At 36.3% G+C, this 26545-nt stretch overlaps 1 protein-coding gene across 1 annotated transcript in view; it reads left to right on the top strand.

Moving 5' to 3' along the window:
* CENPI (centromere protein I) overlaps positions 1 to 18510 on the top strand; it is a gene marked incomplete at its 5' end in the record, with an annotated part of 55391 nt that extends 36881 nt beyond the window's left edge. Inside the window, 2 exons of the mRNA XM_081042877.1 lie at positions 14927 to 14968; positions 15644 to 18510. Coding sequence (XP_080899003.1) covers positions 14927 to 14968; positions 15644 to 15745 — 144 coding nt within the window. The 3' untranslated portion in view covers positions 15746 to 18510. The remainder of the gene's footprint in view (positions 1 to 14926; positions 14969 to 15643) is intronic.
* Between the last annotated feature and the right edge of the window lie 8035 nt (positions 18511 to 26545).

Here is a 26545-nt window from a genome sequence, read left to right as displayed (position 1 = left end):
TCCATAGTTATTCAACATTTATTATATATACGTGAAGAAGTGATCACTATGATAACTCCAACAACCATCTGACACCGCACCACGCTATCACAATATTTTTAACTATATACCCTAGGCTGCACATTACATCTCCATGACATTTGTTTTATACCTGGAAATATGAACCTCTTATTTCCCTTTACTTTTCCCCCCTTTTAAAATTTTTCAATTACAGTTGACATTCAGTATTATTTTGTATTCATTTCAGATGTACAGCATAGTGGTTAGACATTTGTATAATTTAAGAAGTGATTCCCCTGACTAGTTTAGCACCCACCTGGCACTACACATCGTTATTACCATATTATTGACTGTATCCCCTATGCTTTACTTTACATCCCCATGACTATTTTGTAACTATCAATTTATACTTCTTAGTCTCTTCATCTTTTTCACCCGTCCCCAAATCCCCTCCAATCTGTCACCCCAATAAAGCTAATACCCATCTGATACTTACTTAGTAATTACAATACTGTTGACTGTATTCCTTATACTATACCCTACATGCCCATGACTGCTTTGTAACAACCAATTTGTACTTCTTAATCCCTTCAAATTTTCACACTGCCCCACATCCTCCCTTCCATCTGGCAGCCATCAAAATGTTCTCTGTATCTATGACTATGCCGCATCTGTAAGGGTCTTGTTTTCTCATCCATTCTGCCACCCTGTCTTTTGATTGGAGCATTTAATCCATTTACATTGAAAGTAATTGTTGATAGATATTAGTTATTGCCATTTTATTATTCGTATTATTTATCTGTTTCCCCCCCATCTTGAAGAAGTTCCTCCAAGATTCCTTGTAATACTGGTTTGGTAGTAAGGAACTCCTTTAGCTTCTTGTTTGGGAAGCTCTGTATCTGTCCTTCAATTCTAAGTGATGGCTTTGCTGGGTAGGGTAATCTTGGTAGTTTGTCCTTGCTTTTCATGACTTTAAATATTTTGTGCCAATCCCTTCTGGACTGCAAAGTTTCTGTAGATAAATCAAGTGACAGTCTTATGGGACCTCCCTTGTATTATAAGTAACTAAGTGCTTTTCTCTTGCTGCTTTTAAGATTCTCTCTTTGTCTTTAACCTTTGGCATTTTAATTATGATGTGTCTTGGTGTGGACCTGTTTGGGTTTATCCCGGTTGGAGCTCTCTGCATTTCCTGGGCTTGTATGTCTATTTCCTTTGCCAGGTGAAGGAAGATTTTTTCGTCATTATTACTTCAACTAGGTTTTCAATTCCTTGCTCTCTTCTCCTTCTGGTAGCCCTCTGATGTGAATGTAGATACGCTTGTTGTTGTCCCAGAGGCCCTTTAAACTATCCTCATTTTTTTATTATTATTTTGCTGTTCCGATTGGGTGTTTTCTGTTACATTCTAAATCACTGATTCAGTCCTCTGTTTCATCTAATCTGTTGATTTCCTCTAATGTGTTCTTCGTTTCCCTTATTGTATTCTTTATTTCTGACTGGTTCTTTTTTTATGTTTTCTGTCTTCATTTTTGTGTTTCCTGTCTCTTTGTTGAAGTACTACCTGAGATCATTGAGCATCCTTAAACCCGTGTTTTGAACTCTGCATCTGGTGGATTGCTTGCCTTCATTTTGTTCTTTTTCTGGTTCTTTGTTCTGTTCTTTCATTTGGGACATGTTTTTTGTTTGTTTGTTTTGTTTTGGGTTTTTTTGTCTCTCCACTTTGGCTGTCTCCCTATGTTTGTTTCTATGTGTTAGGTAGAGCTGCTGTGCCTCCCAGTCTTAGTAGAGGGGCCTTATGTAGTAGGTGTCTGTTGCAGTTCAGTGGCACAGTGTCTCTGGTCACCAGAGCCAAACGCTCCGGGTATGTCACTTGTGTGGGTTGTGTGTGCCCTCCTGTTGTAGTTGAGCCTTAGTTGCTGTTTGCACATTAGTCGCAGGAATTGACCCTTGGAATCCTTGGTTGTGAGCACTGGCCGTGACTACAGTGGAGGAGCTGTGGTGCACGGGCTGACCCTGCAGAGCAGGATTTGCTTCAGCAGGGCTCTGGTGCCTGCCCAGTCTGCCCTTTGGGTGTGTCATCCTTGGACATGGCCGGGTGATGCTCCCTCTTAGTCCAAAGCTGACCACTAGACTTGCCCCCCCTTGGGCCTCCTGATTGGGGCCATGCTGCAAGCCATGTTCAGCTGCAGCCTGGCCCTACCCGGGGCCTCCTGGCATGAGCCACAAAGCAATCCGATGATGGCCATCATCTGCACTGGCCTTGGAGGTGCCGTGAGAGGCCAGGCTGTAAACCATGGTTGACTGCTGCTAATGCCAGGCTTGGGGCTGCTTAGCCAGAGGGACAGAACACACCGAAGCCAGATGCTGCTTGTTTGAGTTTTGTGAACATTTAGAGATTTTAGGAAAGTCCACAGCAAGAGCCAACACAGGTTGTTCATATGGAAAAGCCACTGGAAGTGGCTTGAGTGGGCCCAAAAGTTGGGTGGGGCAGGGTCTCAGGAAATCACTGGGGCTTGGCGAAGGAGCAATTTTACTAGGTTGATAGAGACTCAGATATAGCGACAGCGTGCATCTGCGCTTTGAGAGGTGGTAGGGCGCAGCAAAGAAACAGTGGCTTCTGCCAGCACTTCTGTCTGAGAGAAAGCTGCCCCTCCAGCCCCTGCTCTGAAGCTAGATAACTCACTTCCTCCCTGTATGTCCCTGGTGCTTTTCTTGGTGCTGCCCCAGTGCTGGAGCTCAGAGTGAGTGAGTCCCTCAGCGAGTAAGTCCATGTGTGGGCCCTTTAAGAGGAACACCTGGGACTCGAGCAGCACTCCATCTCACTCAGCCACAATCTCTGCTGGTTTTCACAGCCAGAAGTTATGGGGACTTCTTCCCTGGCACTAGAACGCTGGACTGGGGAACCTGATGTGGGTCTGGGACCACTTGCTTCTCACAGGGGGATGTCCGCAGCTGAGACATCCCCCCCGATTTTTAATGGTCACATGCAGGCACGGGATCAGCTTGTTCCATATTTCTGCCCCTCCCACCAGTCTCCAGGTGGCTTCTTTTGTATAGCCTTAGTTGTAGTGCTTTGGTTCAGCAAGACTTAGGTGATTCTCGGTGATGGGTGTTCTGTAGTTTAGTTGTAATTTTGATGTGGTTTGATAGGAGGTAAGCACAGCATTTATCTCCTCCACCATCTTGACTGGTCATTGTCCTTGTCTTTTCTTTAGGTAGCCATTTTTATTGCTTCTTGTTGGTGTTTTTTTTTTTCCATTCAGTGTTACTTCTTTAAACTAAGTAAACATTTTTTTATAATCTGGGTCTGATAATTCCAATATTGAAAGTTTCTGTGTGTCTGTCTGTGTTGCCTCATTTTCCTCTTGCTTCATAATGTTGCTTAATTTCTTTGTATGTCTGGTTATCTTTGACCATGTGTTGGGCCTTGGTGTATTTTTTTTTTAGAAAGAATTAGAGATTAGAATATCTTTCTGCAGAGAGAACTTTCATTTGTTTCTGACAGGTACCTAAGGGTGCTCTTTTTCTGGGACTACCCTAATCCAAGTTCTCTGCCCGAGATTCCCTGTGGGCGGACAGACTGCAAGTGAACTCTTACCTTGAAGTTGTAGCCCTTTGGGTTTCTACTAGTTTAAAATCAGGGAAGTGTTCCCACTTTTGGCAAACCTGTGCTTTGACTTTAGTCACCTAAGCCCTTCAAAACTGTAGAAGTTCAGTTTTGCAGTTTATTCCTCTGGATTGGCAAATTTTCTTAGGCCAAGATTGATTTTGAGTATTAAGCTTGCCCCTCTTGGTTCCATCTTCTACTTTTTGGCTTACCTTACCCCAGATTTTGGCGTTCCTTACCAGCCTTAGCTCTTTGTTACTCTTTTTGGAAAACTTTTTTTTTTATTTTGTAAATTTCAAACATAGAAAAGTGGAGAGAATAGTATAATAAACTCCCACATACCCATCACCTAGTTCGGTCTCTGCTCCCACCCAGTTTTATAACGTCCAACACCCAATTCTGAAGCAAATACCAAATATGATACAATTTTACTGTAAATGTTTCATATACCTATAAAACACAGGGGCACTTTAAAATTTTTTCTGTCATCTTCATTTTTAACAGTTTTAAGATATAATTCAAATACCATGCAATTGACTCATTTAAAGTATACAGTTTAATGACTTTTAATACCTTCACAGAGCTGTGCATCCGTCATCACAATTTATTTTAGAATATTTGTATTATCCCCAAAAGAAACCCCACATCCCTTAGCCATCATCACTCCCTAGTGTTTTCATCCCCTCAGTCCTAGACAAACACTAATCTACTTCATAGCTATGTAGATTTGCTTATTCTGGAAATTCATAAAAGTGGACTCATGCAATATATGTTTTTTTTGTGACTGGCTTCTTTCACTTAGTATAATGTTTTCAAGGTTCATCTTTGTCATAGTATGTATCAGTACTTCACTTGTTTTTACTGCCAGAAATACTTTTGTGTGGATATGCTACATTTTGCTTATCCATTCATCAGGTAATGGACATTTAGGTTATTTCCACTTTCTGGCTATCACGAATGGTACTTCCATAAAGACTTGTGTGCACCATTTTTTTGTAGACCTGTTTTCATTTCTCTTGGGTATATATTTAGGAGTGGGAATGCTGGATCATATGGATCTCTATGTTTGATTGGAGGAACTTCCAGACCGTTTTCCAAAGTAGCTGCACCATTTTACATTCCTACCAGCAATGTTAGAGGTTTCCATTTTCTCCATATCTTCCCCCAAACTTGTTATCTGTTTTTTTTTTTTTATTCTAGCCATCCTAGTGGGTGTGAGGTGGTATCTCACTGTGGTTATGATTTGTATTTTCCTGACGTTCAGCATTTTTTCATGCACTTATTGACCATTTGTACATTTTCTTAGGAGAAATGTCTATTCAGACCCTTTATTTTTAATTAGGTTATTTGTGTTATTCTTACTGGCTTATAGGAATCATTTCTATATACTAGATTCAAGTCACTTATCAGATAATGTGATTTGCAAAAGTTTTCTCATGTTCTGTGGGTTGTCTTTTCCATTTTTTGTTGATATCTTTTGAAGGACAAAAATTCATAATTTTGATTAACTCTAATTTACAGATTTTTTTCTTTTATCACTTGTGCTTTTTTTTAATGGTTTTTAATGCCTCCCCATTTCCTCCTCCTCCCAGCCCCTGACAACCCATTCTATTGTCTGCTTCTATGAACTTGATTATTTTACTTTCATCATATAGGTGATGTCATGTAGTATCTGTCCTTCTGTGTTTGGCTTATTTCACCTAACATAATTTCCTTTAGGTTCATTCATATTGTTGTAAATGATAGGATTTCCTTCTTTTTTAAGGCTGCATGAGATTCCATATATACCACATTTTCTCTGTTCATTCATCTGTTGATGGACATTTAGGTTGCTTCCTGGTCTTGGCTGTTGTGAATAATGCTGCAGTGAACCTGGGTGTACAGATAGCTCTTCAAGATCCTGATTTCAATTCCTTTGGATTTGAATCTGGTTGGTCTAGTTTTTTTAAAAATAATTGTATTTTTAATGGTTACATTTTACAACTGTGAAATTATGGGTATTCTTAGATCTTTTTTTTTCTTTTTAAAAATATATGGAACACTTCACAAATTTTTGTGTCATCCTTACACAGAGGCCATGCTAATTTTCTCTATCATTCCAATTTTAGTATATGTGCTGCCGAAGTGAGCATGAGAACTTTTGCTACTTTGTGTTTTTTTCTTTTTTAAAATAATTTTTATTTTTCAATTGCCGTTGACATATAATATTAGTTTCAAATGTATAATGTAGTAATTATACATTTATATAACTTATGAAGTGATCACCCCAATAAATCTAGTACCCATCTGACAACATACATAGTTATTAATATATTATTGACTATATTAATTGGACTATACATCCCGTGATTATTTCGTAACTACCAATTTGTATTTCTTAATCCCTTCCTCTTTTTTACCCAGTCCCCCAACCCCCTTCCCATCTGGCAACCATCAAAATGTTCTCTATGAGTTTGTTTATTTGTTTATTTTGTTTGTTAGATTCCACATATAAGTGAAATTATATGACATTTGTCGTTTTCTGTCCAACTTACTCCAGTCAGCACAATACCCTCTAGGTCCATCCATGTTGCTGATGGCAAGATTTTGTTCTTTTTTATGGCTGAGCAATATTCTATTGTATAGATGTACCATCTACTCTTTATCCATTCATCCACTGATAGACACCCAGGCTGCCTCCACATCTTAGCCATAAACAATGCTGCAATGAACATATGGATGTACATGTCCCTTCAAAGTACCATTTTGGGTTTCTTCAGATGAGGAACTACTATGCTGTTTTCATAGCAATTATACCAATTTACCTTTCCATTAACAGTGTACAAAGGTTGCCTTTTCTCCACATCCTCGTTAACACTTGTTATCCTTTGTTGTTGTTGTTGTTGTTTTTACAAAAGTCATCTTAACAGGTGTAAGGTGATAGCTCATTGTGGTTTTTATTTGCGTGTCCCTGATGATTAGTGATATTTAATAACTTTTCATATTACTGTTGGCCATTTGTATGTCTTCTTTGGAGAAATGTCTCTTTAGTTTCCTTGCCCATTTTCTAACTAGGTTATTTGTTTTTTGCTATTGAGTTGTAGGAGTTCCTTATATATTCTGGATATTAACTGTTTATCAGATATATATGGTTTGCAAATATTTTGTCCCATTCAGAGTGGCTGCCTTTTCATTTTGTTGATTTTTTTCCTTTGCTGTACAGAAGCTTTGTAGTTTGATGTTATCCCACTTGTCTATTTTTGCTTTTGTTATCTGTGCTTTTGGTGTCATGTCTAGGAAATGATTGTCAAGGCCAATGTCCAGAAGCCTTTTCCCTATGTATTCTTCTCAGTTTTATGGATTTTAGTTGTTTTTTTCTTTTTTTTAAAGTCTTTAATCCATTCAACTTAATTTTTGTGAGTGGTGTAAGGTAAGGGTTCAACTTCATTCTTTTGCTTATGGATACCCACTTTTCCTAGCACCGTTTATTGAAGAGACTGTCCTTTTACAATTGTGTATTCTTGGCACCCTTGGCACCCAACTGTCAAAATCAGTTGACTGTATATGCAGGCATATATTTCTGAGCTCTTGATTCTGTTCCATGGGTTTTTGTATCTGTCTTTATATCAGTACCATACTGTTTTGATTACTGTGGCTTTGTTATATATTTTCAAATCAGGAAGCATGATGCCTCCAGCTTTGTCCTTCTTGCTCACAATTGCTTTGACTATCCAAGATGTTTTGTAGTTACAGGACTTCTATGATTTTTTTTTCTATTTCTGTAAAGAATACCATTGGGATTTTGATAAAGATTGCATTGAATCTATACATTGCTTTGGCTAGTTTGGACATTTTAACAATATTCTTCCAGTCTGTGAACACGGGATATCTTTCCATTTATTTGTGTATACTTCAGTTTCTTCCATCAGTGTTTTATAATTTTCATTGTAAATGTCTTTCATCTCCTTGGTTAAATATTGAAATATTTAACCTAAATATTTCATTCTTTTAAAAACTATTGTAAATGGTATTGTGTTCTTAGTTTCCTTTTTGGATAATTGGTTGTTTATGTCTCACTTCTGCTTTTGATGTCATAGCTAAGAAATCATTGCCTAACCCAAGATCATGAAGATTTACTTGTATGTTTTGTGTAAAAGTTTTATAGTTTTAGCTCTTATAGGGTTTTGATTCATTTTTGCATTAATTTTTATGTAGGATGTGATACAGGTATTCTACTTCATTTTTTTTTTTGCATGTGACTATTCAGTTGTCCCAACACCATTTGTTGAAAATACTCTTTTTCCCCCATTACAATGTCTTGGCATACTTGTTGAAATCTATTGATCGTAGGTGTGTGGATTATTCGGAACTCTCAATTTTGTTCCGTTGATCTATGTCTATCCTTATGCCAGTACAACCCTATCTTGATTGGTATAGTTTTGTGATAAGCTTCGAAATTGGAAAGTGTGAGACCTCCAGCTTTGTTCTTTTTCAAGGTCATTTTGGTTATTCTTGGTCCCTTGAAATTCCATATGAATTTTAGAATCAGCTTCTCAGTTTTTACATAGAACCAACTGAGATTTGGATTGGTAAAGTCTTGGATCTATAGATAATTTGGATAGCATTGCTGTCTTAACAATGTTATGTCGTCTAATCTATGAACATAGGATGTCTTTCCATTTATTTAGGTCTTCTTTAGTTTTCTTCAACAATGTTTTATAGTTTTCATAGTATAAGTTTTATACTTTTATTAAATTTATTTCTAAGTATTTTACTTTTGACATTATTATAAATGGGGTTGTTTTATTAATTTAATTTTCATTTGCTTTATTGCTTCTGTATAGAAATGCAATTGATTTGTGTTAATTGATCTTATATCCTGAAACTTTGTTGAACTCATTCATTAGTTTTTATAGCTTTTCAGTGGATTCCTTGGGGTTTTCTGTATACAAAATTATGTCTTCTGCAAACAGATAATTTTATTTCCTCCTTTCAAGTCTGGATGCCTTTTATTCTTTTTTTCTTGCCTAATTGCCTTCCCTAGAGCCTCAGGTGCAATGAATGTTGAAGAAGAGTGGCAAGAATGAACAAGTTTATTCTTTTCTTGATCATGGAGGAAGCAATTCAGTTTTCCACCAGTATGATGTTAGGAGTTTCCATGGATGCCCTTTATTAGGTTGAGAAACTTCCCTTCTATTTTTGGTTTGTTGAATGTTTTTATCATGAAAGGGTATTGGATTTTGTGAAATGCCTTTTCTGCTTCTACAAACATGATCACATGGTGTTCTTTTTTTGCCTTTTATTCTATTGATATAGTATATTATGTTAATTGATGTTCAGATGTTTAACCAACCCTATATTCCTGGGATAAATCCCACTTGGTTGTGGAGAGCAATCCCTTTACATGTTGCCAGATTTGATTTCCAAGTAGTTTGTGGAGAATCAGGGATATTGATTTTTCCTTGTGGTGTCTTTGTTTGGTTTTTGTTTCAGGTTAATTTTAGCCTCATAGAATAAGTTAGGAAGTATTCTCTCTCCTACTCTTTGGAAAAGTTTGTGAAGGATTAATTCTTTAAATATTTGGTAGATTTTACCAGTGAAGCCCTCTGGTCATGGACATTTTTTGCTGTTGTTGTTGTTTTTAGTGGGAATGTTTTAAATTACTATTCAACCTCTTTTCTTGTTTCAGGTGTATTCAGATATTTTATTTCTTCCTGAGTCACTCTCAACATTTAGTTGCTTTTTTCTAGAATTTGTCCATTTCATATAATTTATGTAATTTATTGGTATACTTTACAATACATTATTTTCTGTCGTCATTAGTAATTTCCCTCTTTTCATTTCTGATTTTAGTAACTTAGTAATTTTTTTCTCGCTTATTTAGTCTAGCTAAAGGTTTGTCAGTGTTGATCTTTTTCAAAGCACCAACTTTTGGTTTCATTGCTTTTTCTCTACTTAATTTTTTTTAAGATTGTAATTGTGGTTGAATACACATAGCATAAAATTTACCATCTTAACCACTTTTAAGTGTATAATTCAATGGCATTAAGTATGTTTACACTGTTTTGCTACCATTACTACCATCTGTCCACTGCACTCTTTTCATCTTATAAAACTGAAACTGTATCTACTAAATAATATCTCCTTATTTCTTCCTCCCCATAGCCCTTTGCAGCCTTCATTCTACTTTCAGTCTCTATGAGTTTGACTACTCTAGGTACTTCATATAAGTGGAATCATCAGTATTTGTCCTTTTGTAAATAGCTTATGTCACTTAGCATAATGTCTTCAGGGCTCATCCATGTTGTAGCATGTGTCAGAGTACCCTTCCTTTTGAAGGCTAAAAAATATTCCATTGTATGTATATACCACATTTTGTTTATCTGTTCATCCTTTGATGGACACTTGGGTTACTTCCAACTTTTGGCTATTGTAAATAATGCTGCTATGAACATGGTTATAAAATTATCTGTTCAGGTCTTTGCTTTCAGTTCTGTTGGGTTTATACCCAGAAGTGGAATTGCTGGGTCATACGGTAATTCTATTTTTACTTTTTTGAGGAAACACCATACTGTTTTCCATAGGAATTTCCATATGAATTTTACATTTATACAAGCAGTGCACAAGGGTTCCAGTGTCTCCATGTTCTCACCAACACTTATTATTTTCTGGGTGTTTTTCTTGGGGGGAGGGATAATAGCCATTCTAATGGGTGTGAGGTGGTGTCTCTTTGTGGTTTTGATTCTCCTTCCCCTAATTAATAATGTAGAGAATCTTTTCATGTGCTCATTGGCTGTCTATATCTTCCTTGGAGAAATGTCTATTCAAGTATTTTGCCTATTTTTAAAATCAGGTCATTTGGTTTTTTTGTTATTTTTTTGGTTGAGTTGTAGGAGTTCTTTATATAAAAAGTTTGGATATTGACCCTTTATCAGATACATGATTTACAAATATTTTCTCCCACGCCGTAGGTTGCCTTTTCATTCTCTTCATTGTTTCCTTTGATACATAGAAGTTTCAAGTTTGATGTAGTCGCATTGGCTATTTTTTGTCTATTTTTGCTTTTGTTGTTTATGTTTTTAGTGTTATATCCAAGAAAACATTGCAAAGTCCAGTGTCAAAGCTTTCCCCCTGTTTTCTTCTAGAAATTTTATATTTTAAGTCTTACGTTTAGGTCTTTAATCCATTTTGAGTTAATTTTTGTGTATGGTGTAAAGTAAGGGTCTAACTTTATTCTTTTGCATGTAGATATTCAGTTTTCCCAGCACTTTTTGTTAAAGAGTCTGTTCTTTCCTCCTTTGAGTTGTTTTGACCCTTTGTCAAAGATCATTTGACCATATACATGAAGGTTTATGTCTGAGCTCTCTGTTCTATTCCATCGATCTGTATTTTCATTCCAGTACCACACTGTTTTAATTACTGTAACTTTTTAGTAAGTTTTGAAATCAGAAAGTGTGCGACTCTGTTTTTATTCCTTATTTCATTTATTTTTGCTCTAATCTTTATTATTTACTTCCTTCTTGCTTTAGTTTTAGTTTGTTCTCCTGTTTCTAGTTTCTTAAGGCAGTGGGTTAGATTATTGAATTGAGATCGTCCTTTATTTTTAATGTAGGTGTTTATAGCCCTGACCCCTCAGCCACACTCACTAGGAAGGAGCGGTCATGGCTCACATGCCCCAGACACTCACTGTTCTTATGGAATTGTAGTATATTTTCTTCAATAAATATTTTTATATTTGCCATATGCTCTTAGGACAATTTCCAGAGACATTAAATACTAGATTTTTAAAAATTGTTTTTGCCAGTTTTGCCCATTTTGCTAGGGGATGGGTCCACAGAACTCCTCATGACCTCATCCTGGAAGTGGAAGTCCATGTGGGCACTTTTTATGATAAGATAACCACTCTCAGTTTCTTATATCCTTCTAGAGGCATACTGTGTACATCTTTGTAAATGATCTTTTTCAACACTATACGCTATACATATTTTTCTGCTTCTTGATTTTTTTGACTTCATATCTTGGCTTTGTTTAATAATTTTACATAAAGGACTGCCTCATTCTTGTTGAAGTCTGTAGTATTTCATTGTATGGATCTAACATAAGTTGAACATATAATTTATAATTGAGCATTTAATTTGTTTCTAATCTTGTTATTAAATTATACTCTAATGAATGTTCTTGAACTATATGCATCATTTTAAACACATGCAAGTGTGTCTATTGGATAAAATTGGTCCAAGTGGAATTACTTTCAAAAGAGTATATCTTTTTAATTTTGTTATGTATTGTCAAATTGCTTTTAGTAGAGGTTATACCAGTTTACATTACCGTTAACAATGAATGGGTGCCCATTTCTCCATACCCTGTCAACACAGTTTCATTCAATTCTTATTTGGAAAAGCATGTAATGAATCATAGAGTGGAATTGATTTTCATAAGTCAGTTTTTTTCCCTATACTGTGTGTGTGTGTGTGTGTGTGTGTGTGTGTGTGTCTTAGTTATAAGACTCAGTCTCTGAAGTAGTAAATGGTATCAACTTTGATATAGATAAGCAAACTTGTTTTGGAGGATCAAGAATTGATATATTCTTTTAAATAGAAAATAGTTTTTAAAATGTTTAAGGAAGGTTGGTTCTGGATGGTTAAATTCTAGTGGCATAGAACACATTTGGCAGAAGGTGAAACTGCCATTTTTATAATTGATGATGTTTCTATGTGGTTCTGAAAGTAGACTTTAATGCCAATCTTTTTTAAAAAAGAATGCCTTTTGAGCCCTAATTATCACCAACTAATGATTTATTATCTAAGTATCTTACTTTTGAGATGGTAAAAATAACCTCCGATACTTATCATGTTAGTATGATTTAATTTTGACAGTTTTATTTTACTGAATTATCACACTGTAAATATTTCAAATTAGCCAAATTTTTAGAGATAATTCAGTAAATTTAATTTAGCCAATCAGTTCTCAGTGTCAAGGAGCTCAGCTCATTTAATGAGTTGAAATATTTCAAACATTTGTAGAGCTTACATTTCAGGAAATTCTGAAGCTCTAGGTTTTCTTATCATAAATTCCCGTTGAATTAATGACTAGTTGTTTCTTTGTTTACTCATTCAACAAATACTTATTTAGTGTCCACTATGCTTCTGGCATTGGGAATACAGTACTTAAGAAGATAGATACCATCTCTGCCCAAATGGAGTTTAAACACCTGATGAAAATAAACACCATGCAAGTAATGAAATAAGTAAACATAATTTTAAATTTTGAGAAAGGCTAAGAAGGTCATAAATAGGGTGGGATGAGACAGCGAGTGACTGGAGAGTTGTCAGAGATGGGTGTTCATGAAGGCCTTTTTGCGGAGCGACATTTGATCTGAGGTTTCTTCTAAAAGATGAGAATAAGCTGGCTTAGGAATATCTGGAAGAAGAGAGTTCCAGGCAGTGGGAGCAGTACAAGGGCTCAAGGGATTCGAGGGAAAAAGGAAGTACAGTTTGACTTGATGGTTAAGGAGCAAGAGGGAGAATGGAATGCCGTGAGGTTGGAGAGATGCAGGGCTATCTACCTTACAAATCTGGTAGCAGTGCCATGGGGAAACAATTAAAAGATTTTTAAGCAGGGTTGTAGTATGTTCTGAGTTGATGTTTAGTAGAGATCACTTTGGCTTTTTCATGGAGGATAGTTTTAAGGGGAGGCCTGAGTGGAAGCAGGGACGCCAATTAGGAGGCTGTTGGAGTCTAGATAAGAGACACTGATAGTGATTTGTATCCGAGTGGTGGTAGCAGACATGCATAGAAGTGGACTGATGTGAGACATACTCGTAGTACAGAGGTGGGACAGACAAGACTTGAAGATAGCTTAGCTAGAAGTGGGGATGAGGAAAACAAAAGGACTTTTGAGTTTTTTGAGTTGAGCAATTGGGTTGATGGGTGGTTTCGTTTATTAATAAGAGGAATACTGATGAAAGAACAGGAGAGGTTATTTTGGTTGTTTGGGAAGGCAAGTTGAGAATCAAGTTCTGTTTTGACCTACTTAAGCTTGAGATGCCTGTTAAGACATTCAAGAAATATAAGTGGGCTGTTGGAAATGGGGGCTTGGAGCTCAGGAGAGAGGTTGGAACTAGAGAAATAAATACGGAATTCATCAGCCTGGACAATAGTTCATCAGTTCCAAAAACATACTTTGTTTTTTACTTTTTAACGTCTCAGAGATCTGGATGCATCTCATCTTCTGATTGATGTCAGCCAGGCAGCAATGCTGTAGGTGTCATTTGCAGTTTTTGAGAGTGCTCAGGCAGATTAGCAGAATTAGACCTTGCACAATGGATGTCAGCAGCTTGGGGAAAATTGTTAGAGACAGTATTGGAGCACTGTTTTAAGTCTCAGAAACCAGATGACTTAGAGGAAGAGGAGAGGGAAGGATACATGTTGTGGACTTTTTTTGAAACAGGGACCAAAAGCCGATTAGCTTTATGTAACTGGCACCCCAGCACCAGTAACTTTTAGTTCTCTTAAGAAATGCTGCATGATCCACACTCTGGCACAGATGATGCTATTTTGTGAACACGCAGAGATATTCAAACTCAAGTAGCAGAAAAGTAATTCAGACGAGTTGGATTCGAAATGTGAAGTTTTAGAAAGACTTTCACCACTAATTTTGTATATATTTACCATTTCATGTTTATAAAAATGATATATGATCATAATCTGCCTACATCTTGCAGTCATTATAAAATTTTAAAAAATTCTAAGTGTTGAAAAGGCATTGTGTTATATATAATTTAATAGGCAGGTTTTTCTTAGCAATGAATAAAAACTGTTTGTAAGAATTGACAGCTTTTCAATGAAATACAGTAGGTGATAGTTAAGGCCAGGGAATAAATGGGGTCACTTAGGCCTGAGTTCTCATAAAGAATTACAGTTTTATAGCTACTATTTACACAGACTGCCCCTCACCAGACTTCCTCCTCTTCCTTCAAGACTCAGTTCGGGTATCTTATTCCTCTGAAAAAGACTTCTCTCTTATACCTTCCATTCTTATACCGTCCAGTGGCTGAACACAGAATTTTACAAAGTGAGGCCATAGATTAGCAAAATGTTGCTCACTTTATCCACTGTGGTTTTACTTGTCTTCTGTTTGTGCTTCTAGGAAGAAATGTGGAAGGTTATGGTGTGTGTTTATTCAAAAGGAATCCAAGACTGATGGTAGGAATAGAATGTAGCAAATGAATCAGACAGTAAAGAGCCATCTTAGTGTTCTGGTAATTTTTGCTAACCGAATATTTCTATCCCCATATGGACACCCTTCCTTATTTTGTGTGTGTGTGTTGTTTTTTTTTTAAAGGAATGGCCAGAAGAAAGGACAGTAGACGTGAGCTCTATTCAGGTAAATACATTTATTTTACAGGGAATTCATACAGCTTCATATCATCAAAAGAATTTATACCTTCACTTTTTCCCAGATCTTAAGTCTGCTGCCTCCACAAAGTCAAAATGAAATGTTTGCCTTCTGAATTTATTCCAGTGACTTTTAGGTGAATTTATTGACACATACCCTCTACAGTCTTCTCTAAAGATAAAACTATGCATGGTTTTGGCTCTTGTTGTTACCATGTGTCTCATTGTAGAATACAGTTGCATGTATTCATAGTGTGACTATAATAAGGCCAATTTAACAAAAGCATACACAGTTGTCTCATTATCATAGAAACCCTGATGTGTACATGTTTAACATAGGCAGTAATATAATAATGTCTGCTCCTGTGTTACCTATTTCACGGTGGGTGGGCGTAATGACCCATTTCCATTTCACAATACTTACTCAGTTGAACAGCTACATTTTGTTGCCAATATAGTAAAAGAATGTTTAGCCCTTCAACTTTGGGTACTTTCTGGTCTGAATGTTACGTAGTGACCAAGTTTCAGTTATGAGCCTGTCTCCTCCGAGCTAACTCAGCGTGTGAATCCAGGGTGCGGGGGCCTTTCCTTGGCAAAGAAGAGGAAGTAGACAATAAGCATAGTAAATGTTTGATAAGTAATTATCCCCTTTTTTTGCCTACAGGGAAAGAAATGGAACTGGTATTTGGACTATTTATTTTCAGAGGGGTTACAAGGCTTGAAACTTTTCATAAGAAGTAGTATCCACCGTTCTTCTGTCCACTGATCAGAGAGCATAAACCCCATGATCGACATGAAACGCCCGCTGATAGAAATAAACAGAGCATACGGGACTAAATTCCTTCCATGTTGCTGGAGAGGCCAAGTGGCTCAACTTGAGTTTCCATATTCTTTTCACCAACAGACATCCTCAGGGAGTGCTTGGACTAGCCTTCTGTCCATTGCTCAGGAGAGCTTCAATATGGTTAACTTTGTTTTTCAGGATCTAGAGTCTTTAGCCCCCTAGTGAAAAATGATTTCATCATTAAGCTCTGCCTTTCACCAAATTATATATCAAGAGATACATCGTTATGTGCTGGGGTTTTTTAAATTCTTGTGGAATGTAAACTGCGCTGATGGAAGAGAGCAGGTAATACAGTGGCAGTTAAGCCACAGACATGTTCATGCAAAATACTCTGCTGCCTTCGTGAAACCTCTGTGGGTATTGCCGTTTTTCTTACTGTGAATAACTGCACCAACACCCAGTTAACAGGATACATTTCTAACTCTAAAAGGTAGCTTTAGGTAATTGGTAGAGTCCTTGGCCTTCACTGGTAGCAAATTGATGAGAGAAGGAAGGAGAGAGAGAATTGTGGAATAATCAAGACATTACTATTTCATGAAACTGCTCTCTTTTGTGTGCATACCAATATATGTATATATCCCACTTTTTAAGTCTTCAGGCACAAATAAACTAATTGCAACTTTATTTTCAGGGATAATTCTGAAGCTTTAAAAAAATATAATAGTTAAAATAGCTTGCTGAAAACTTACTATAAAATTTTGCTTCAGTGCTACTGAGTAACTCTCCCCCTTTTAATAAAATTCATATCATTTGAGAGAAATCAAGCTGAATTTTTGTTTTTAAGGGCACATTCTTGTGGTTCTTTTGCTTTTTTTTTGTTTGTTTGTTTGTTTTGTTTTTCTGCTTCAAAGCAAAATAAAACCCTAAACTACATTACTTGATAATGCTCAGAATAGAATCCCATTTATTCATTCATTTTCAGATTCAATGCATATTTATTGAGCTTACTATGTGCCAAGTATTCTTCTGTGTGCTGGTTATACAGCTGTGGCCAATACAAAGTACATGCTTTTGTGGAATTTACTATATCCTATTGGAGAAGACAGACAATAAAAATATAAATAAACATGTAATATCAGATGCTATAAAGAAAAGGCAAGGAATAGAGACAGAATGTTAAGAGCATCGCTATTTTAGATAAGATGGTTAAAGAAGGCTTGTTTGAGCTGGTGGCATTTGCAGAGGCCCTATTGAAATAAGTGTATGAACCATGTGACTTTGGGGAAAACATTCTGGAAAGACTTCAAGGCAAGTGAAAAAGCTTAAAAATGTTAACTTACTTGGCCTGTTTGAAGAATAGCAGAGAGGCCGCTAAGGTTACAACATAGTGATTAAGGGAGAAGAATGTTAAGAATTGAAATGGGAGAAAGCCAGAGGATAGTTCATGAAAGTCCTTACAGCTTGGTATGGATATGTCATGGGAAACTATTCAAAGGATTGAATGCAGAGGAGTGACATAATTTGACTTAGCTACATGGAGCTTCAGGGTGAAGGTTAGACTGAAGAGGATTTAGGGTTAGAGAGACCGGTTAGGTTATTAGTGTTCCAAGCGAGAGTCTTAGACTAGTGTGGTTGAAGAGGGCGGAGGAGATGGTAGATTCAGGCTCTACTTTAAAGGTAGAGAAGGTAGCATCTGCTGATAATTTGGACGTAAGGAGAGGGGAAGAGAGCGGTAAAGGATGACTCCTAGGTTTTTGAGCAACTGGGTGAATTCTGGGATGCAGAGGTGAGGTATCTTGGAGGAGGAATAGATGTGGAATCAGGAGTTCTGTTGTGGCCATGTTAGATTGGAGATGCTGAGTAGGCAGTTCAATATAGTTGGATATCCAAGTTGGATATCCAAGGTACAAGTGGGAACTGGCAAATTAATATGGGAGTCATTAGGGAATAGCCATGACATTGGATGAGCTCACTTAGTGCAACTAGGAAAGAGAAGATGACAAAAGACTGAGCCCTGGGGTGTGCCAACCTTAAGATGTAGAGGAGAAACCAGCAAAATACTGAGAAGGACCCTCCAGTGAGCTACAAAAAAAGTCAGGCTTCGCTTTGCTGGAAGCCAAGTGAAGGAGGCATTTCAAAAAGTATTTAATGGTGTGGTATGTTGACGGCAAACTTTAGTTGCTTCGAAACAAATATGATAGCTTCCGCAATGGGTAATCTCATATAGAGTTCTCTTTGGTTAAGTTTGTACTCCAAATAACTTTCCATTTTGTTTTTCAGAACGTGATATTTTGATCTTTAAGGTCATATAGAACTTTCACTTGTGAGAAGGGATCTGATTATTTAACACCTAACAATCTTCAAATTATTGAAGAAACTTTTCTAAACTTAAGTTTACGTTCCACAAGAAAAAAAAGTTCCCTTAGGTTTGTCATTTGTTCAGTAATTATTCCCTGGGCACCTTTTTGCCCCAGTTTTTCCTTGATCAATGTTTTAACTCACTTGAGATTATACATATGGCTATAGAAATAGACCAAACCTCTAGTTATTTGAAAACTCTTTTTGGAAGACTCTTTGGGGCAAAGTAAAACAAGGTTTATATAAGAATAGCTATTTTGCTTCGGTGGAAAAGATGTCTAGAAAAAAATAGAAAACTTGATTTATTATCCCAATTGTACACAAATAATACTTTGTTTACCTAGTATTTGTGCAAAATTGTTGACATTATAAATGTTCACTTAATGTTCAATGCTAAAGTTGTTATTAGATTTCTAACATTTTGTTTTCCATTTTATCGTAACTTCTTCCTTGGCATTGGGGATGATCTGGAAAGAAAAGTAGTTCAGTCTGTGGTACTTCACATAACTTTTATTAACATAGTAGAAATTTTCTCTTTACCTTTTATATTACAAAATGGTTTACTAGAAAGAAAAAAATCTCTAAAATTGGTATTAATACCGGGGGTGCCAAAAAATGTATACGCATGATTTGTATTCATCTTTTGTTACTGGTATATATTATTACAATTTTAATAGTTTTTTTTTTCCTTTCTTTCAATGTGTATACATTTTTTGGCACTCTCTGTATTTTTAAGATTTCAGTTGATATTACTTTTCACTTTATTAAACTTTTAGGTTTTTAAATAGAATCATTTAAAAATTCTGTTTCTAATAAATATGAATGCTGTGGGCTGAATGTTTGTGTCTCCCCAAATTCATATGTTAAAGTCCTAACCCCCACAGTGTAATGGTATGAGGAAGTGGAGACTTTGGGAGGTAATTAGATCGTGAAGGTGGAGCCCTTATGAATGGGATTGATGTCTTTATAAAAAGAGGCAAGAAAAATACGACCTTTCTCTCCACCATGCGAAGAAATATCAAGAACGCAGCTGTCTACAAACTAAGAAGAGGGCTTTCACTGGAACCCACCATGTTGGACTTCTAGCCTCCGGAATTGTGAGAAATAAATTTCTGTTTTTTTTTTTAAAGCCATCCAGTCTATGGCAGCTTTTTTATAGCTACCTGATCTGACTAAGACAATGGGCAACAGTGTTTAACAGAACATATTGTTGACCTGAATTACCAATGTTTTATTTTTGTAATATTCAGAAAAGGATATCTTCCCAAGGAGCATAATAGTACATGTGAATTGAAGTCTACTTTTAAGTATATGCCAGTAAAACCAATTTTTTCAGCTTTCCAGGAAGAATGTTAGTTTATCTAACTAGATTTGGTGCACAGAGCTGAAGGCTGGATGTCAAGGAGTCCTTCCATTGCTTCTAGTTCTAGGCTTGTTGTTAATGAATTGTACGACTTTGGAAGTCACTTAAGCACTTTTCCTCTTCATTCCCTCTTTGGTAAAATTTAGCTTTTAATGTCTGTTTTTCAAAGGTTTGGCATATAATATGATAGAAAATCTGAAATTTCATTGAAAAGCCAAAAAGGGGAAAATGATATAAAAATGTTTCCTAACTTTGGAGTATATCCAATCAAAGTATAGCTTACAGAAATTAAGCTGAAGACTGTCTATCCCAGAAAGCAGGAGCTTACCGAGGTAACATGCCTTTTCTAAACTGTATCCTCTGGTGAACAGAGGTTACCTGAGCCTTTCTGAAAAAATGCTGAAAGTATAAATGTATAAGGACCTGTGTAATAGTTCGACATCCTGGGCATTTATGAGTATTCCACCTGAATACAATAGCACAGTTAAATCATGTATGAAATTGAACAATACTGAATTTTTTACATGCTGGGGTAATGAGGAAGAATAAAGTATATAATTTTTTAAGTTAGACATTAATTTCAACTTAAAAATTAGAAATTCATTTTTCTGTTTATAATCAGCTTTGTGGACTAAGTTAAATACATACAGTTGATCACCCATTTCTGCGTAGTCAGTTGAAAATTGATGCAGAGGACTTCTAGATGATAATGTGCAGATCTCAGTGGAACCTCTCCCCAGAGAAACATCTGTCTACTTGGTCAGAATTCGCAAAGACAATCATTCAGAGTCTCTGGAGAATGATAAAATGATTTACAATGAATTGAAAACCATTTATTCAAAATCTGTAGAACTAGTAATAGTAGTAGGACGCAACGACTTCTGAGCTAGAGGCTATACCCCAAACACCCACCCAACTCTGAGTTACAGAAGAGGTGTTCCAGTGGGCTCAGCAGCCAAGTGGCAGCTCCCATGTCTCCTAGACACTGTTGCATAAAACAGAGGTTCTGCCTAGGAGATGGTCAGAGAAAACCTCAAAGACTGGCAATACGCTGGCCCTGCCCGAGGGGCCTAACTTTATTGTGGAACAATTTATGCCTCCAAGGAATTGTCCAAAATGAAAATCAGTGGAGTCCAAAAGAGTGGTATGACACTAATAGAGGCAGAGTAGCCAGAAGTTTAGTAGGGAGATCAGAGAAAGCGCAAAGGAGGCCTGGTGATATGGAAGAATGTGTACATGCCTAATGCCACATGCAGGAGCAACTGGAGAGGAAACTGCTTTGCTATTAGTCCTTGACTAAATGTGTGACAAACTTGTAAAGTCCCTGAAGTGTGAAAGCAGTGTCCAGGCCGCACAGATTAAAACAACAAAAAGTGAAAACCTTACTGATTCAAGGGTTTAAGCACAACTCAGATCAATCAGTGTCTGACTGCTAAATTACTGACCCAGGGATGACCCTCAAGAAGCCAGGTTTAAAGATAATAACAAATCCTAACAGGAACATTAGAGGCGGCACACTGGGGGGGGGGGATAGACTTGACAGATGGTGTCCAGCCAAGTTACTAAACAGCAGCAAATCTTGGAGCAGGAACAATCAGTGTCCAGAGCTGCTACAATATATTACCTAAATTGTTCAAATTAATAAGAAGTTATAAGAAATGCAAAGAAACAGGAGCATGTGACCCATACATAGGGGGAAAAGACAGTAGAAGTTGACTTTAAGGGGGATCAGATGTTGAACTTGATAGATAAGGACTTCAAAGTAGCTACTATAAATATGTTCAAAGAGCATTAAAAAGTCATGTTTAATTAATTAAAGGACTATATGATGACAATGTCTCATCACAAAGAGAGTATCAGTAATAGAGTTCATACATATATACACGCCAGATGGAAATTCTGGACTTGAAAAGAGTGAAGAAATATGAACGGAGCCTTCGAGAAATGTGTGCTTACACTATTAAGCACACAAACACACTCATGGGTATATCAGAGGAAGAGACAAAGGGACAGAAAAAACTTTGCAGAAATAAGGTCTGATAATGCCCCAAATCTGATTTAAAAAAGAAATCTACACATTTAAGATGCTTGACAAAATACTAGCAGATCAAATCCAACAATATATATATAAAAAAAAAATTATACTCCATGACCAACTTGGGTTTATCCCAGTAATGCAAGGTTGTTTAATTAACATCAATGTAATACACCGTATCAAAACATTATTTAAAGAAAGTAAAACTGCATCTAATGCATTTTTTTACTCATAGATATTTGATGCTCATAGATGCGAAGACTGACTATTCTAAGGTAGCAGTACTCCCTAAATTGATATATAGTTTCAGTGCATCCCTATCAAACCCCAACTGGCATTTGTTAGAAATAATCAAGCTGATCCTAAAACTCAAGTGGAAATGCAAGGGGCCACAAATAACCAAAATAATACTGCAAAAGAACAAAGTTGGAAACCTCACTTCCCTGTTTCAAAGCTTAATACAAAGCTGCACTGATCAAGATACTGTTTAATGGTGTAAGGATACACATAGATCAGTGGAACAGAACCAAGAGTCCAGAAATAAACCCATTCATCTAGGGTCAATTTGTTTTTTAACAAGAACACCAAGACAGTTCAATGGGGGAAAGAACAGTCTTTTCAGAAAGGGGGGCTGGGACATCTGGCTATCTCCATGCAAAACAATCTGGTTGGGCCCCTATATCACATCGTATGTAGATATTAATTCAAAATGGATCACAAACCTAAATGGAATATCTAAAACTTGAAAACTCCTAGACAAAATAGTAAATCTTCGTGACCTTGAGTTAGTGATTTTGTAGCTATGATGCACAAAAGCACAAATGAATGAAAATTTCATGAATTTAACTTAATCAAAATTAAAAACTTTTCTTCAAACGAGACCAAGAAAATGAACAGAAAATGCACAGAATGGGAGAAAATATTTGCAAATCGTATATCTGATAAACGTCTTGTATCCAGAGTTTATAAATAACTGTTACAACTCAACAATAAAGTCAAGCCAATTAAATCACAGGCAAAGGATCCAAATAGATATCTTTCCCCAGAAAAGTATGTGAATGGATAATATGAAAAGACACTCAACATCATTAGTCATTAGGTAAATTCAAATCAAAATCACAATGAGATATCACTTTGCACCATTGGGATGGCTGTAATAAAGACAAATAAGGATGTGGAGAAATTGAAATATTCACTGCCAATTGTACTATAAGTGGTGTAGCCAACTGCAGTACAATTGGCAGTTCCTCAAAAATATAAATTAGGAATACCATATGACTGAGCAATTCCACTCCTGGGTATATACCTAAGAGAAATGAAAACGTCCTCACAAAAACGTGTACACAAATGTTCATAGCAGCATTATTCATAATAGCCAAAAGTGGAATCAACTGATGAATGAATAAATAAAATGTTATTTCCATATAATGGAACACTAACAAAAAAATAAAGAAGTGATACATATTGTAATATGGACAAACCTCAAAAACAATATGCAAAATGAAATAATCCAGTCATGAAAGAGCATATATTGTATGGTTCCATTTATATGAAAATATCCACAGTAGGCAATCTATAAATAGAAAGTAGTTAAGTGGTTGCCCAGGGCTCTTGGGGATAGGCTGACTGATAATGGGGAGCACTATAGACTGAAAGTTTGCCCCCCCCCATTCATATGTTGAAACCTAATCTCCAGTGTGATGACATTTGAAGGTAGGGCCTTTGGGAGGTGATTAGATCATAAGGGTGGAGCCCTACTAAATGGGATGAGAGCCCTTAAAAAAGAGACACCAGAGAGCTCCCTTGCCTCTTTCACAGGTAAGTTTATAGCAAGAAGATGGCTGTCTGTGGACCAGAAATCCGGCCCTCAACAGAATGAATCTGCCAGCACCTTGATCTTGGACTTCCCAGCCTCCAGAACTGTGAGAAATTTCTATTGTTTATATGTTGCCCAGTCTGTGGTACTCTGTTATAGCAGCCGCAATGGACTAAGACAACGAGTGACTGCTAATGGGTATGAGGTTTCTTTTTAAGATGATGAAAATGTTCTAAGCTCTAAACAATAAAAACCACTGAATTTTATTTAATTTTAAATGGATGAGTTTTATGTTATGAAATTGTATCTCTAAAGCTGTTAAAAAAAACTTGTAAGGACTGCTTCAAGTCCCATTTTGGAAAACGATGAAATATCTTAAAGATCTTGTACTTGCATAATGATTATCTTTTGTATAATAACAAATTTAGAAAATTTATAGTCAGCAAATCATGATTTGCTTCTCATCTGTTTCATACCGTGTCTTCTTCCGGTCTAGGAAATTATGAATATGCAAGAAGAAGAATTGTATGGGGTAGTTGTGCACCTATCAAGTACTTCTAGGAATTTGGGTGGTAGCATGGCTGAGCAGTCTAAGGCGCTGGATTAAGAATTCTTAAAGGTAAATATCAGGTTTACATATTTATTTGAGATATTTTAGGGTCATCGAGGAAAACAAATACAGTGGAATAATTTTCTAAAATAGAGGTCAATAAGTAGAGGAAGTAGGTTTGAAATTGTATGTGGGTAAAAATCATCATTATTTCTCTTTTAAAAGTTTTTGAGCAGTTTTAGATGGATTTGCATATTTTTCTACCGAGAATGAAATATATAATATAGCTATTATGGCTATATTCAAGCAAAAAAGCACAACTAGATTTCTGACAAAACATTTAGTTAATTCCCCGTATTCTGAATTGAGGGTATAGTATATAGCTAGAATGAATACATTAAATAGGATTTGGAAACTTTCACATTTTTAAATGGATAACTGTAAAAAAAAAAGTATTAATCTATTTAATTTCAGATGAGAAGTGTAAAAATTAGGCTTATTACAAAAACTTAACTCAATTTCTAAGATGTTCTACGTAAAAAATTTAAGTCATGTTTAGAATTACGTGTTACTGCTGAATCTAGGATAAAGTACTATCACCCCTTGCTGGACATTTACCCCACTACAAGGAAGTAAGGATTCGATCTCTGCAACAGCCTTTACAAGCACAGAGAAGGCTATAGTAATTAGGGTATTGAGCTGAATGGGGAGCTAGAGTACAATTCTGATTCTTCTGCCCTTCCCGACAAGCCATGTGCCTTGTGTTTGGAAATGACCTGAGCTGAAAGAAAGCACTTGAGGATTCTTGGCTCATGACTTAGGTTCTAGGAGTTGGACAGTAATTGAATCTTGCTGGGATCTACACTTCATGAAAAAGACTGCCTCTGTCCGCCATTGACCTAACAGTAGATATATTGGCTAATAACCAACTACATTAGCTCCTTTTAGCTTAGCTCTCAGACTTTTCCTTAGCATTAATGAGCATTAATTTTTTTTCTTAGAATTTTTTCTTATTTGATCACCAGTAGTTTTAACTTTGACTTCTTAAATATTTCATATTTTGTATTTTTGTATTATTAGCTTTCTTTAAGCACTTGTTTTATTATTAGTTTCAGGTGTCCAAAAAAATGTAATAGTTAGACATTTACACCCCTCACAAAGTGATAACCCTCCCCCCAATCTACTGTCCCTCTGACATCGCAGTTCCATTGACTCTATTCCCTATGCGGTACTCCACATTCTGTCACCATATACATATAAAATTATAGTTGACATTCAGTATTACTCAGCTTCAGCTTCAGGTGTACAGCACAGTGGTCAGGCACCTACGCCATCCATAAGGTGGTCTCCCTGATAAGATAAGTGTCCATCAGAAACGCTGCAAACTCTTTATAACGTTAATGATTATATTCCCCAAAATGTCTTTCGTATCCCCGTGGCAATCTTGTGGTTCCAATTTGTGCTTTCTAATCCCCTCCCCTTCTCCCTCATCCCCATCACCCTCCCACCTAGCAACTCTCAGTTTTTTCTCTATATCTCTGAGACTGTTTCTGATTAGTTTGCTCATTAATTCTATTTTTAAGCATTTTTAAGGCTAGTTTTGGTAAGATTACTGTTTTACATTTTACTACTTGTCCTGATAAAATACACATAGCATAGTGTTTACCATTTTAACCATTTTTAAGTGTACAACATTAAGTACACTTATAATGTTGTACAACCATCACCAATATCTAGTTCCAGAAATTTTTCAACACACCAAATGGGAACACCAGGTCCATTAAGCAGTCACTCCCTGTTCACCTCTCTCCCCTAATCTCTTTTGTCTCTACAAATTTGCCTGTTCTGAATATTTTATATTAATGGAATCATACAATATATGGCCTTTTGTGGCTGTCTTCCTTCACTTAGCATAATGATTTCAACATTATGCAACCTGTATCAGTACTTCGTTCCTTTTTATGGCTGAGTAATACTCCATCATATGGGTAGACCACATTTTGTTATTCATTCATCAGGTGATGGACATTTGTATTGTTTCCACCTTTGGCTATTGTCATTAGTGCTGCTGTGAACATTCATATATACAAATGTTGATTTGAACACCTGTGTTTCAGTTATTTTGGGTATATACCTAGGCATAGAATTGCAGGGTTCTACGCTAATTTTATGTTTAACCTATTGAGGAACTTCCAACCTGTTTTCCAAAGTGTCTGCATCATTTTACATTCCCATCAGCAATATATGAGGATTGCGTTTTTTCCACATTCTTGCTAACACTTGTTATTTTTCATTTTTTAAAATTACAGTCATGCTAGTGGGTCTGAAGGGGTGTCTCATTGTGGCTTTGATTTTCATTTACCTAATGAATCTGATGTTTAGTGTTTTTTCATGTCTTCTTGGCCATTGTGTATCTTTTTTGGAGAAATGCCTATTTGAGTACATTGCCCATTTTTAAAATTGAGTTGTTTGTCTTTTTGTTGTTGAGATGTAAGACATCTTTATATATTCTGAATACAAGATGCTTACCAGATATATGATTTGCAAGTAGTGGGTTACCCTTATACTTTCTTGATAGTGCCCATTAACGTACAAAACTTTAAATTTTGATGAAGTCCAGTCTGTTTTTTTCATTATTTAGTTGCTTTTTCTTGGTTAGG

This window comes from Rhinolophus hipposideros (genome assembly GCF_964194185.1).
Source record: "Rhinolophus hipposideros genome assembly, chromosome: X".
NCBI lineage: Eukaryota > Metazoa > Chordata > Mammalia > Chiroptera > Rhinolophidae > Rhinolophus > Rhinolophus hipposideros.
Note: the sequence above shows the minus strand (reverse complement) of the source record. Positions and strands in the feature narration are given on the sequence as shown.